At 36.8% G+C, this 13406-nt stretch overlaps 1 protein-coding gene across 5 annotated transcripts in view; it reads left to right on the forward strand.

Annotated features, from left to right (window-relative positions):
• Positions 1-1027: 1027 nt before the first annotated feature.
• Positions 1028-13406, forward strand: part of LOC131167884 (uncharacterized) — a 47329-nt gene continuing 34950 nt past the window's right edge. For 3 of the 5 annotated variants that reach the window (XR_009140170.1, XR_009140171.1, XM_058126918.1), the window contains exon 1: positions 1058-1550. Coding sequence is in view for 2 of the 5 variants with exons in the window: in XM_058126918.1 (XP_057982901.1) it covers positions 1195-1550 (356 nt within the window). In the remaining 3 variants the exon portion in view is untranslated. Of the gene's footprint in view, positions 1551-13406 lie in introns of all 5 variants that reach the window. The other 2 variants (XM_058126917.1, XR_009140172.1) reach the window with 2 other exon arrangements.

Genomic DNA, 13406 nt, shown 5'->3' on the forward strand with positions numbered 1-13406 from the left:
CGTTTGTCGATTTAACCACATATTAACAGCGAAATTGAGAAAATGAGAATAAATTACCCTTCCTTAGGAGCAGTGCCTAAGCCTTTTCCATGAAAAATCTGCTCCAGTAGGAATATCGGCAGCGGAACCAGGATTCCAACGGCACCTTCCATTTCTCGATCCGTCGCAAACTCGCCGAGTAATTGAGAGAAGGAGAGAAGCGGAGATGGAGGACTGGCGCGCACACAGGAAAATTTCACAGGGGGGGGTCTGCGCCTGATCTTCTTCTTCCTTCTTCTTTCTTCTTCTTCGTTCTTCTTTCTTATCTTCTGTCATATTCTTAACTTTACATATATATATATATATATATATATATATATACACATTAACTTACTTATATATATATATATATATATATCTTATTTTAATTATTATTTTTTTAAAATCCAATGTAAAAATATTTAATTTTTCCCCTCTCAGAATGTAGCAAAATACGATATCCAAACTCTCGATTCCCGCACTTACCCTCGCCTTTCTCAGCAACCAAACAACGGAAGGAAAAAAATTGAATTAATCAGAACCCCAACCCCCTATCCCCCCCTCTACAAACCAAAAAGTCTCCTACCTCTCACGGAAATCATCTGTGATTCCTGGCAGCTGTTCCGAAGAAAAAAAATCGCAAACAACTCCTCTTAATCCCTCGAGCTGTGAGATTGGATCATAGCTTTCACCTCACATTGAAATTTGAAAGTCAAAGCAAAAATGAAAGCTATGGTTCAATCTTTTAATTTAAAAAACGCCGAATGGTTAACAATTTTTCGGATGCATGAAATGAAGAAATAAAGTTATTAAATAGGGACAGAACTTGTTTAAAACATGAACGAAACTTAGTTAACAATTAAATATTGTTTGATTTTTTATTATGGCTTCACTTTAACAGAATATGTTCTGTTATTACTGTAGAAAAAAAAATTAAAATGGCAAAATGCGAAGGGCAAATTTGTAAATTCGTGTGTAAGATATTCCGGGGAAGGAAGAATTTGTGGCTAACGAACGGCGGCAGCAAGAAACAGCAATTTTCTCCTTTCGTCTTTAACTGAACAAAATATTGAAATTTCCTTCCTCTGAAAAACTGAGTGCCATAGATAATCTCAGAGAGAGAGAGAGAGAGATAGGCCATTTTGTTGATTTGTGAAGCAGGGAAGGTCTGAGTTCATGGCGCAGTTCACGGCGCAGGGACGCCTAAAGCATCTGTTCAGGGGCGAAACAGTGTCAGTGGGAGTGGTCTTGGATACCAAAGACCTAAAAAGTCAATATAAGGTCGGAGGTGGTGTGAAATGCATGGTGGACTCCCACTCAACCTGCCCCCACAATCATCGCCGGACCCTAAAGTTTCTTCCTTCTACCGCACTTTTCTCTTCCTCCTTCCTCAAGAAATCCGTCCGCTCCAGTGCAGAAGCGCGTTCCACTGTCGGCGTAGACGATGCCTTTCATGGTTATGACGGCGTCGATGAGCTTGAGAACGATGAGCTGTCGTGTTTCAGGGGTCTCGTCTTGGATATCTCTTACAGGTCGCCTTCCCATTTTTCATTTTTAACTCATATTTTTAGTTTCTCTACTCACGTTTTGTGTCCGTGTGCCAGTGAGTGTGTTTACCGGAACTGGTTCAATTAGCTTTAATTTCAATCCTATTTAGATTAGTTTTTGGCTGGGGCTGAGTATTTTGTTTATTTTACCAATTTTGATTCATTTTATAACGTGTTTGAATAGATGGAGAGTCTAGGGAATTCCAATTACAAATGGTGTATATCGAGTATCCAAAATGAGGTTCTATGTGTATGTTGTTTACAAATAATATTGTTTTGATGGATGAAACTAGGAGTGGAGTTAATTGTAAATTAGGATTAAAAAGAGAAACTTTAGTATTTAGAGGTTTTAAGATAAGTAGAAATAACATAAAAAATATGAAATGTGATTTTAGTCGTAGGAGGAGGAATACTTGAGAGAGTATTACTTGATCGTGAAAAAATTAATAGTACTAGTAGATTTCAATAACTTGTTTCTATTATGCAAAGAAATAGAGAAATTGAAGGAGTTGTCAAATATAGAGTTAAAACAAGTTGGGTAAGATGAAAAAGTGCTTCATACCTATTGGGTGATCATAAAATATTCTTAAAATTAAAAAGAATTGGACTGCCCTTAAATCGACATAGGAAATTGCCCAAAATCATGAACTTTTCTTCTCGTTACTACTACTAAAGACGCTCAATCTTGATATGTGCTGGATGTGTTGCAAGTCCAATGAAATGAGCGCTCACTTATTCCTGTATTGTGGGGTTGCTACCCATCTTTGCAGTGCCATCTATTCTTGTTTGGTGAAGCCTAGTGCAGGTGCCCCCTTGGGCTGTGGGCAGCTTTTTGCTTGTGAGATTTTGTGGTTTTGGAAAGAGTTGTGTTGTTATGTGGTGTTTGCTATTTTTTGGACCCAATGAATTGAAAGAAATTTGAAAACTTTCAATGATCACATAATCTCCCTAGGTTTGTTGTGGGATAGAGCAGCCTTCTTGGCCTTTCTCCTGGCGGATTCTTTTGGGTTTTGGGGGTTTGCTGCTGCCTGATCTTGTTTAGGGGTTTCTGTAACAAGAGTGCTAATGTAATTTTTCTGGTTGTTTTTCATTTTGTTCTTGGGAGGGCATGTTGTTCTCCCCTTATTGTACTTTTTGGTTTGTCCTTAATATAATTATTTTTTCTTATCAAAAAGTATATAGAGGGCTGATCTTGACCTGTACGTAACTCCAGGAGTGCCAACTGCTGTTTTCTCCTTTTCTCCTCTTCATTTTTCCTCCTCCCTCCTTTTTCTTCTTCTTCATCTCTTACCCTAAGTGCTATGTTTTTTTCATTAAATATTCAGATTTTTTCTGATTTCTAACATGGTATTAGTGCAACAAACATGTCAAGTCTAAGATATCTGGTTGTTGGTTAGCCTCTCAATTTATTCTTGAATCAGAGATCTTTTTTCCAGTCTGAAAGTTGTTTAAGTTTTTTTATTTTTTTTATTGTTTTTATTTTTCCTGCTGTTTATTTGTGTGCATCCTTTATTTGGTGTTTTACTTGGTTGTTTTCTATTCATAATGTGGAAGCAGTCTCTGTTTCATCTTTGAGCTGGTGATTGGTGGTTGTCATCGTGGCTGTGGCTGTTTGAAGGACTCTTGCCCCTTTATTCATGTGTGCAATTACTCCCTGGAGTTGCTGCTCTCTGATCATGGATGCTATTTATGACTTGCTCTTGTTCTATATTTTGGTGGTGGATGCTTTTCCTTTTGCCCTTATTTTGTGATGCTTACTGCTAGAGTGCTATAACTATTATTCTGTCATTGTGGCTGCCTCTTGAAGATTTTCGAGTGCTAGATTTTCTGTGGTCGACACTGATATCTGCCTCCTTTTCTGTAATTCTATTTTGTGCCATGGCTGTCTCTTGAAATTCTGCAGTGCATTCTTTTTGTCCTGCCCTTTGTTCATCCTAGGTGGCTAGTTTGTGCTGCTGCTGGTCCTCTGCCGTTTTACCTGACTGTTGATGGTGTGTGCAGGTCTGTGGTGTGTTATTGGGGGTTATTCTAATGGTCTCCAAAGAGAAATGAAAACTAAGGTGTAGTCTCAAGAGGGGGGTGAATTGGGTTTTAAAATTTTTTTTAAGAATCTTTTTATAAATTCTTTCTGAACCCTTTTATATTCAACAATCACAAATGTAATGTTTAAGTTTTAATCACTTATTCCAGCTGAAAATCGAATTCAAATTTTAAGCCTCTATGAATGAGAATGTCAACTTGATCTTGCAGTAATTTCAATCAACACCCAACCAATGAATTCACAATGTAATGCTTTCAGCTTTTGAATATTTCAATCCACTCAACAAGATAATCAAAACAAGATTCCCACTATAGAATGAATTCAGCAAAGCTTCCGAGATTCAGCGATTGAATAACTCAAAGTAGAGTTTGATAAAAGCCCTGTGTTGATAGATTTAATGAAGCATAATTGAAATTTCCAACGCTCTTCCAAAACTCAGAATTTAAATAAACTTTCAATTAATGAGTCTTGGGTGTTAATCAATCAACGTACTCACTTATGGTTTCCGCAATAAGTATTGATCAACCAACGTACTCCCGTTTGGTTTCCGCAATCCCAAAGTTAAATTAATTTTCGGTTTATTTAATATCCAATCCACACAGTTTATAAATTTGAAATAAACAACCACACAGTTATATATGTGCTGAAAATTAAAGAGAGTTTAGGGAAATAAAGTGACACCGAGTTTTTACGAGGTTCGACTATACCTGCCTACGTCCTCGCCTTAGGCAATACCACCTAAGGATTCCACTATGACACTCCTTTACGGGTAGGAGTAACCTTACAATCCTTCCTTCAGTAGGCTAGAATACACCTCTCCAAATGATACCCCACGCTTGGTACAATGATTCAACAGCCCTGAACCATCAAGAAAACCAGAAAACAAGAACAATTTCTTGCGTACCAGAATTACTCTCAAATATAGCAAATTAGTACAAAATATAGCACAGCTAATCAATACTTCAATGTAAATATCAATAAAGAATAGAATTGAAGCTCAAAGAGTATATCACCGGGATTCTTTCTTTTGATTGATTCAAAACTCAAAAGTTTTGCTCAGAGATCGGTGAACAATAACTCAGTAATTCTCAGAAAATCTCAACAAGTAGATGTGTGCAAGAAGGCTTTGAGAGAGTATGAGCAATATAGGCGTGAAATCAGATTTTCAATTCTTGGTATTCAATTTGATTTGTGAAATCATGTATTTATAGAGTTAAAAAGTCATAAATTCGTGTTGCCCAAGTTACTTGGAGTGTTTCCTAAGCTTTTACAAAGTTTGGGGCACAAGCAACTCAATTTGGAAACTTTAAAATGTTGTTTTAAAACTAGCCGTTATGAAGGTCAGTGGCCTGAAGTCACAGGGGTCAGTCGCTTGATCCTATACTATCTTCGAAATTTAATTCAGCAAAAATTATCAGTCGCCTAAACAGTTAAAAACACTGTTTTTAAAGTTTGTTTCCAAGAACTCTTGCCAACTTGTTTTGAGACTTTTCAATGACATTTTCCAGGATTTTCAAAATAAGGTCTCTAAGTCTATAATTAACCCTAATGAGCTTCAAAGCATTCATTTTGATATTTAAATGAAGTACTTACACAAGACTTCCTTAAGACTTTAAAACTTTCTAAACTTGAAGTCTTCATGTATATCTTTGTTTTGAGTCCATCTTGTTTTGAGCTTCAATATCCTTTGAGCTTCCATAAGATTTGTCCGTCTTTGATCTTTTAAGTTTCCTTTTGATCACTTGTTGTTGAAGTATGAGTTTTTAATAATCACTTGTGATCTTGGACTCTTAATACTTGAACTTTTGAACTTCATAGACTTGGTTTCCTGAAACATCATCACTTAAACCACAACATGTTAAATTTACCTTGATTTGTTATCATCAAAATAAGATTTGAAAGCCATGTTAGGTCAACAAGAAAGCTTCTGATGATTTTGTTAGTGTGCAAATCACAGCTGTCAAATTGGATCCTCTAATTACTTTTTGTAGTCTCAAGTAGTACGGATATTAACACAAAAGGAAATGTTTGCTGCATTCTCCAGCATCTCCAGATTCCAAGGATTATGAAGATTGGATAGAAGAGAGAATCACATGCTACTTATGTGGTTGTGGAATATCATTGAGCCGCCAAAGCTATATGGAATGATCTTCATGAAAGTTCGTCACAAAATAAAATCCGAACATGCGTTTCGAAGTTGATCAAGAAGCTGGAGATAATGAAGAGGTAGCAAGTAGAGTTCTAGGCTTCCAAGTTTTTGTTTGAGTTGAGTCCTAAGAAGCTTGAACCTATTCACGAACAAATTTTTAGTAGTCCTCTTTTGAATTTTCTTCTCATGATAGTTCAGCCATGGTTGACATAGAGGAAGTGTTGGAGGATGAGGCTGAGATTTAGAGGGTAGTCATGTCAAAGTTAGTGTATTAGGACAAGTGATTCGTTGTGGCAATTCTTGTATTTGTATGCATTGTGGCAAGGGAAACCATACTCTAATTGGTGTTGGGATCTCCATGGGAAACCGACTTGGGCCAATAAGTCTCTTATAAGAGGAAATTCTACTATTGACTCTTCTAACGCACTTTGCAAATCCATTAGGTGGTTGAGTACAACATCTACTCTATGTCTTGGGAATAGTATAATAAATTTGTCTACATATGGTTTAACAACTTGTTGTGTATGTGGATGATATTGTGATTAGTGGTAATGATGATTAGGTATCCAACAACTAAAGTGTTTTGGCAAAGAGGAAGTATGTTCTTGACCTTTTAGATCAGTCTAGGTTGTTGGGATCCAAACTTGTTTGGTAGACCCATGGATCCTATTAGCAAATTATTGATAGATGTGGTTGATTTTTTGTTGGCTAGAGACTTGTTTGAAAGTTAAACTATCTCATAGTTACTCAACTCGATATATCTTTCACAACAAGTGTTGTGAGCTAGTTTTTTCATTTCTCCAAGAACAAATCATTGGGATGTAGTTATTCATATCTTGAGATATCTCAAGGGTGCATCTGGGAGAGACCTCTTATATTAGTCGATGTATGTTCTAGGATACACAGATGTAGATTGGGTCGGGTCACCTTCTAAAGATCCATGAATGGGTATTGTTTTTTTTTTTTTTTGTTGGTGGTAGCTTTGTATCCTTGAAGAGTAAGAAACAAGTTATGTTGGCTAACTTGAGTTCTGAGTCAGAGTATTGGGCCATAGCTCACGCTACATGTGAACTTGTTTGGCCAATGTTCCTATAGAGCTGGTGTGTGATAATTAGCAGTCACTTGTATTGCCTCCAATGTAGTCTTCCATGAGCAGACAAAACACATTGAAGGTGATTGTAACTTTGTTTGGGAGAAACTAGCGCAAAAGTTTATTACAACCACTTATGTGAAGCTTAAATTTCAAATTCGCTGATTTATTCACCAAAGCCTTGGTGGGGGGGGGGGGGGGGTTGCTCTTGTTAAATCTATTCGTAATAAGGTAGAAGCAAATGATATCTATGCTCCAACTTGAGGGGGAGTGTTATTGGTTACTTTGGTCATTTAGCATTATTATTTTGTTATTGCTAATGTTAGTAAGCGTGATTTAGTAATGATATTATAGTCATTGTTATGTATTTGACATATATTATAATTTATAAATAGAGGGAGACCTATCATTGTGATGAGGTCTTCCAATTTTCCCAACACTTCAACAAACCAAACATTGTAAACCTAGTAGGCATCCAACCTCAAACTAGTCGGCAATACATGGAGTTGCATAGTAGGATGCCAAGTGATTTTTTCTTTTCACTTTCCATGTGGAGCATTGGGTTCATAATAGTGCTTCCATCTCTTCGTGATGTAGGGCAAGAAGCAAGCCTTAGGAAGATCCTTGTTGGAGAATAATTAAGAAGAATTGGACTAGGGGATTGTTGGGTCTTGTTAGTAGCTAATTGTGTATTTATTTTAGGATTATGTGTATTTGGGGGCTTGTTTTTAGGGGTATATGTGTAATTTCATGTGACAAGGCTTTCTTATAAGAAGTGTGTGAAAGCCATGTTGTAGATAGTTGTTGAATTTGAATTGAAGTGAATGTGAGTTTCCCTCATGTATCTCCCCTCTCCTTTCTTCCCATTCCTTCCTGTGTTTAATCTCCTGTAACCTCTCCCATGGTTGCTGAACCTTGATGCTGCCCCTGCATCGTTTGGTATTAGAGCTCAAGATCGATCTCTGTTCTTCCATTTCAATTCTCCTGTCTTCCCCTTTCACTCTTCTTCTCTTCTTCCTTCTTTCCTCTGTTCTGTAACTTCTCTTCCCCTTTTTGCTGCTTCTTCTTCTTCTTCTGCTCTATCTCTCTCATCTGCAGGTTCTACTTCCCTCTCTACTGTGTCTCCCTCCTTACTCTGCTTCTGATATCATTCTCTTCTCTACTCAGGTTGTTCTTTGTTCTGTCTTTCTGCTTCTTCCTTTTCTTCATTCTATCTCTGATTCTGATTTTTGCATGATATTTTGAATGTGGATATTGTATTTTGCAAGCAAGTGTTATAGTTTGCCATGAAAAGTGAGAAATGATCTCTGCAAGCTCTAAAAAAGTAGGTCTATTGCTGCATTTTTGTGAATTTGCAAAGTAAATTTGTTTCATTTCACCACGATACTCAATATCAAAGCTGAATTGAAGATAGTTTTTTAAAAAAGAAATGGCTTTTGTCACACTTTGGGCATAGTATCAAGTCATTCCATACCTTTCTTAAGTTTGGGGAAAAAGTTTGTGAATTCATTATCGATGGAAGATTCCCTATGAATGTGATTTCTATAAACGAAGTCACTCATATTGTCATATGCAACTTCACCCATAGCCCCACCTAGAGCCATATGAGATGTCTTGGGTTGATAATTCTTCTTTGCAGATTTGTGATAAAAATATTTTGCTCATGATTGGTGTTATATCATACCTATGAATATTGGCCATGTGCTCCTTGTTTTCCGTGGTTGGATGATTTGAGTGTGACTCAATGACATGAGAACACATATGTCTTCTGCTAATGGGAAGAAGATTATCTAGAAGCCCACACTTCCAACCAACCAAGACAAAGAATCTGTTAAGAGTTACTCCACTTGAAGACACTGGAAGGAAGGAACTGAATGTGTTTGAAGACATCCAAAGTCTTTCAAACATTCCTATTGTGAAGTTCGTCATCCTTGATTAGTTCATTGATGCCAATTCTCAATTCAAGTCTTTGATGCTGTCAAAGGATCGTGGTTTCCTGTATCATTCAAGCACTGGATTTCAAAGAGTCCAAATTTGTGTCTTCCTTTTGATCCTCCCACATTTCAAAATTCGTGGCTGATTTTTTTTTTATTTTTTATACTGGGGGATATTTGGATGTAGGATAAGAAGCAAGCCCTTGGGAAGATCCTTGTTGGAGAAGAATTTAAGAAGAATTGGGTCAAGGGATTGCTGGGTTTTGTTAGTAGCTAATTGTATGTTTAGTTAGGACTATGTGTATTTGGGGGCTTGTTTGGAATAATTTTGAATGTATGTTTGTAATGTAATGTAGTTTTAGGGGGTATATGTATGATTTCCTGTGAAAAGGCTTTCTTATATTTGTGTGTGAAAGCCATGTTGTTGGCAGTTGTTGAATTTGAATTGGAGTGAACATGAATTTCTCCCTTGTATCTCCTCTCTTCTCTCTTCCCCTCCCCTTCAATCTCTTCTAATCTCTCCCATGGCTGTAGATCATTGATGCTGCCCCTGCATCACTTGGTTATCACTTCAAAAATTATTTTATTTTGTGATTATCTACTTGTTTGTTGCACTTCAGACACGATTGTTGGCAAGTTAGGTGTTGAAGGGCATGAACCCTACATGGCCATGGTCGCTTGGATGAGAGAATGGTTTCTTTCTTTCCTTTTGTTTGATTGTGGTGTTTGGTCATTCACGGTTTCCAAGTTTTATTTGAAGTTTTGATATTGTTTTATTTACATAGTGATTTAGGACAGTAAACCAATAGAAACAGAGGAAGAACTGACGGACAGCAATAGAGGGGAGAAAGAAGGAGAGAAGAAGGGAGAAGAAAAGAGCTTGTTGTAGGACAAAATAGAGAGCAGCACAAATAGAGAGAGAACAGAAATTAAACAGAAGACAATAGAAACAGAACAGAGAGAGAAGGAGAAGAAAGAAGAAGAAAAGAGGAGGAAGAAGGAGAGGAGGAAGATGGTCGTACAAAAGAGAGAGGAGGAAAACAGTTCTTGAATTCTGATGTCAAAATAATAGTCTATCTTTATACATTACACACAAATTACTTATACACCAACAATTAGGGCTGCAAATGAGCCCAGCTGAGCCAAGCTTCAGCATGTTCGGGCTTGGCTCGGCAAAAGAGGAGGCAGGCTCGGGCTCAGGCTTGGGCTTGGCTTGATATGACCTCCAAAAGTTAGGCTCAAGCTCAGCTCAAAATTCAAATTACTGGCTTCGGTTTGGCTCGAGCCTAGCTTGGTTTTAAAGTGAATTGGAAACCAAATTAAACCAAGTCCAAACCAGTTGGAACATAAATAAAAAATTAATAATTTAAATTTTTACTGTACTCAAGCCCATCAATGAATGGGCTTAAGGGTATAATCTTAGCAGGCCTGCAAGGAAGCAGGCCTGCATGAAGCAATTCCACAAGGGAGGGAATGGTTGGCAATGGCATTTAATTTGTGGAAAGGAGTACGTTCAAGGCATGGGTTTTATAAGCACTAGAGGGGCAGACCCTCTATTGCATTTCCGATCTGGGACAAGTATTAGTGCCCAAGAATGCAACTCTCTACCTCTCTTCAGTTTAAGTCTTCAACTCTCAATTTTTATTTTCCAAATCCCAGATCCCATCAGAATATGGATGCTTTTTCGGTCTTCCCTCTTTCTTAGCCAAGTTTCCTTATAATTGATTGTTATTCATGTATTTGTCTATAATTTTTTCTGATTTGTGAAGGAAAGTAATAGTTAAATTAACAACTTAAGTAAATAAAATATTCTCTAAATACCGAAACTTAAATTGAGCCTATTCATGAGTCGAGCCCATTTGTGTTCAGGCTTAGCTCATTTAGTGAACGAGCCTAAAAATTAGGTTTGGGAATCGCTCATTTAGTTAATAAAGGAGCTCAAACAAGCTCTTATAGAGTTGAGCTCCTGAGCCGCTCATGAGCAGCTTGGTTCGTTTGCAGCTCCACCAACAATACAATTGTACCAAATACGACAAAATAACCCCAACTAAAACAAATAATTTCAAAAGAAACACTATAGTAATTAAAAAATACTCAAAATAACCCTAAGTTAATTTAGATTTGACAATATTTCGATTTACTAATTTAAAATTAAATCACCCAATTTCTAAATCTTCAAATAAAATATAATTCCCTTGTAGTATAGGCGATCCTCCATTGTAATCCCCTTGCTAAAGAAAACTTGACCACAAGTTTTACAGTGGTGCAACAAGAGTGGGTGTTTCCATGAGTCATTCAACTTGTAATTTCACATTGTTCATTTTCAATTGCATTCAAATACCAACAAAAGAGTCCTAATCCCATTAAAGTCGATAGTGGAGAATTTTCACAATTTGGAAAGTGATTAAAGGCCCACAAACTCATGACAAGATTCAACAATTTCATCCTCAAAGAAGCTCATGTGTTGAATTGAATTCTCAATTTTAACATTGGATTTTTCTGTTCACCCTTTGGACTCTTTTTTGTTCTAGTGCCTTTGTTTGCCCTTCAAGGGTGGCATCACATTGTCTGCCATCTATACGATCAATGGAGCTTTGGTTTCCACATTGACAATCCATGACAATAAATTCAGGGTCACTTACAATTTTCTCATTTTTGATCATAGGTGTAGTCCATAACAACAAAAATTTTTGTTTCTTCGTGATAGGATATTACGAGAACTCTGGTTAACTGGCAGTTTCCTCTTTTCTCTGATCATATGTGGAGTACATAATAACTTTTGTTTCATCTTGGATAGGCTGTTTTGAGATTGGAAGCTCATGTTGTCCAAAATAAAGTCCTTTTTCTCTTGAGATGGAAGATCATCTCATTATAACAGTTGGGGAAGAATTATGATATTAACAAAATTTTCATTTTAAACCAAAGGAAGGTTTGAGTTTTACCTTGTTATCTTTTTAGTAGTATTGTATTCTATCCACCACTCAGCCGCATAATCCACAAGCTTATAAGATGCAAATCTTGTCCTTGTTGTTTCCAATGTCTTATTGTACTCAAAATAAATATCAAGATAAAACAGCCAATCTATGAATTCCCTTTTGGAAAATTTACGACTAAAACAAGGAATATCCTAAAGACAAGGCATCAAAGCCTATGTAACATTTCCCAAATTCATATCTTGTCAAGTATTAAAAACGCTGGGCCCAATTCAAATTTCTTCAGTTTCTAAGCTGCATTTTTGAATATCTCGCCAATACTCCAAGAAGAGTCAACTAATAAACTTGAAAAGGGTGCTGGCAAACTGATTTTATCCCCCACAAATACATGTCAATCAATTAAAGTTCATTTTGTTGAGATCAACATCAAAATATCGTGAAGGAGAACTAATTTTTAGCTGTAATCTCAAAATATCGTAGATGGGCCTCAGTAAATGAAGCTAAATTTAATTTCTTGCCGTTCTGGAAGATGCAGAAGCCACTGGCAGTATCGCAATGCGTGTTGTTGATGTGTGGGTTATGTACATGCTGGCATCGGTTTTCCAGATGGTACTAGATCAAGGGGTGGTGATTCTAGTGCTGGTGGCGGTGTATCAAGATTAGAGAAGAGGTGACGGAAGTTCAGGATATTGAAAGGGTGGCTGGGAAATGTTTGGTTGTTGTGTGGGGGTTCACCAGTCGTTGGATGGATATGAAATGTCACAATTAGGCCTTTCAGCAGTTTCTGTTTTCGATGGTGTGGGCAGTACCATGAAAATCTTCCAGAAAGAGGTGTTTGGAAACTGAGTGGCACAAGTGTAATTTTTGGGAAAGTTGGAGACAGGCTGTGCTTCATTTTCTGGGGCTTTTCCTGCGATTTCTGAACTCTGAATGCTTTGTAGGACTTGTAGTTATGCACAACACTTACGACAGTGGAAATTGAATAAAAAGAACTTTAAATTGTTGGATGTGGCTTTGATTTTTCTTTTTTTTTTTTGTTGGGATGATTCTTGATACAAGAGGAAGATTGTGGACGGATTGAGATTTGCTCTGATACCAAATTAGTGAGAGCAATGAAGAAACAGAAAACAGAGAGAGAATTGAGGGAGAGAAACATAGGGGAGGAGTAACTGAGTAAAGAAGAGAGAAGAGGGAAGAAGAAAAGAGCCTGCTGCAGGACATAGTATAGAGTAGAACAGAATAAAGAGAGACTGAACAGAAATTAAAGGGAGGACAGAAAATAGAGACAGAACATAGAGGGAACGGAAGGAGAACAAAGTTGAAGAAAGGATGAGGAAAAATAAATAAAAGAGGGAGAGGGCTGTATGAAGGAGACAGAGGGAAACAGTTCTTGAATTCTGATTTCAAAATGATAACCTATTGAATACTTTACTAACAGAGTAGTTATACACCCAACAGTACAACTCAACAAATAATTACAAAATAACACCAGTCTTTAAAATACTCAAATAACTCTAAATCAACTAAACTTCTAAATGTCTCTTGCTTGTCTAACTTAAAATTAAATCCCTAAATTCCAAACCTTCAAATGAAATATGATTGCCTAGAATTGTCCGCAAGTGATCGTCCATCACTTAATTATGTATTTATTTTGATCATTACTTTTAAAGGAAGAAAGAATTGAATTATAATGT

This window comes from Malania oleifera, chromosome 11 (assembly GCF_029873635.1).
Source record: "Malania oleifera isolate guangnan ecotype guangnan chromosome 11, ASM2987363v1, whole genome shotgun sequence".
In the NCBI taxonomy this organism is placed as follows: domain Eukaryota; kingdom Viridiplantae; phylum Streptophyta; class Magnoliopsida; order Santalales; family Ximeniaceae; genus Malania; species Malania oleifera.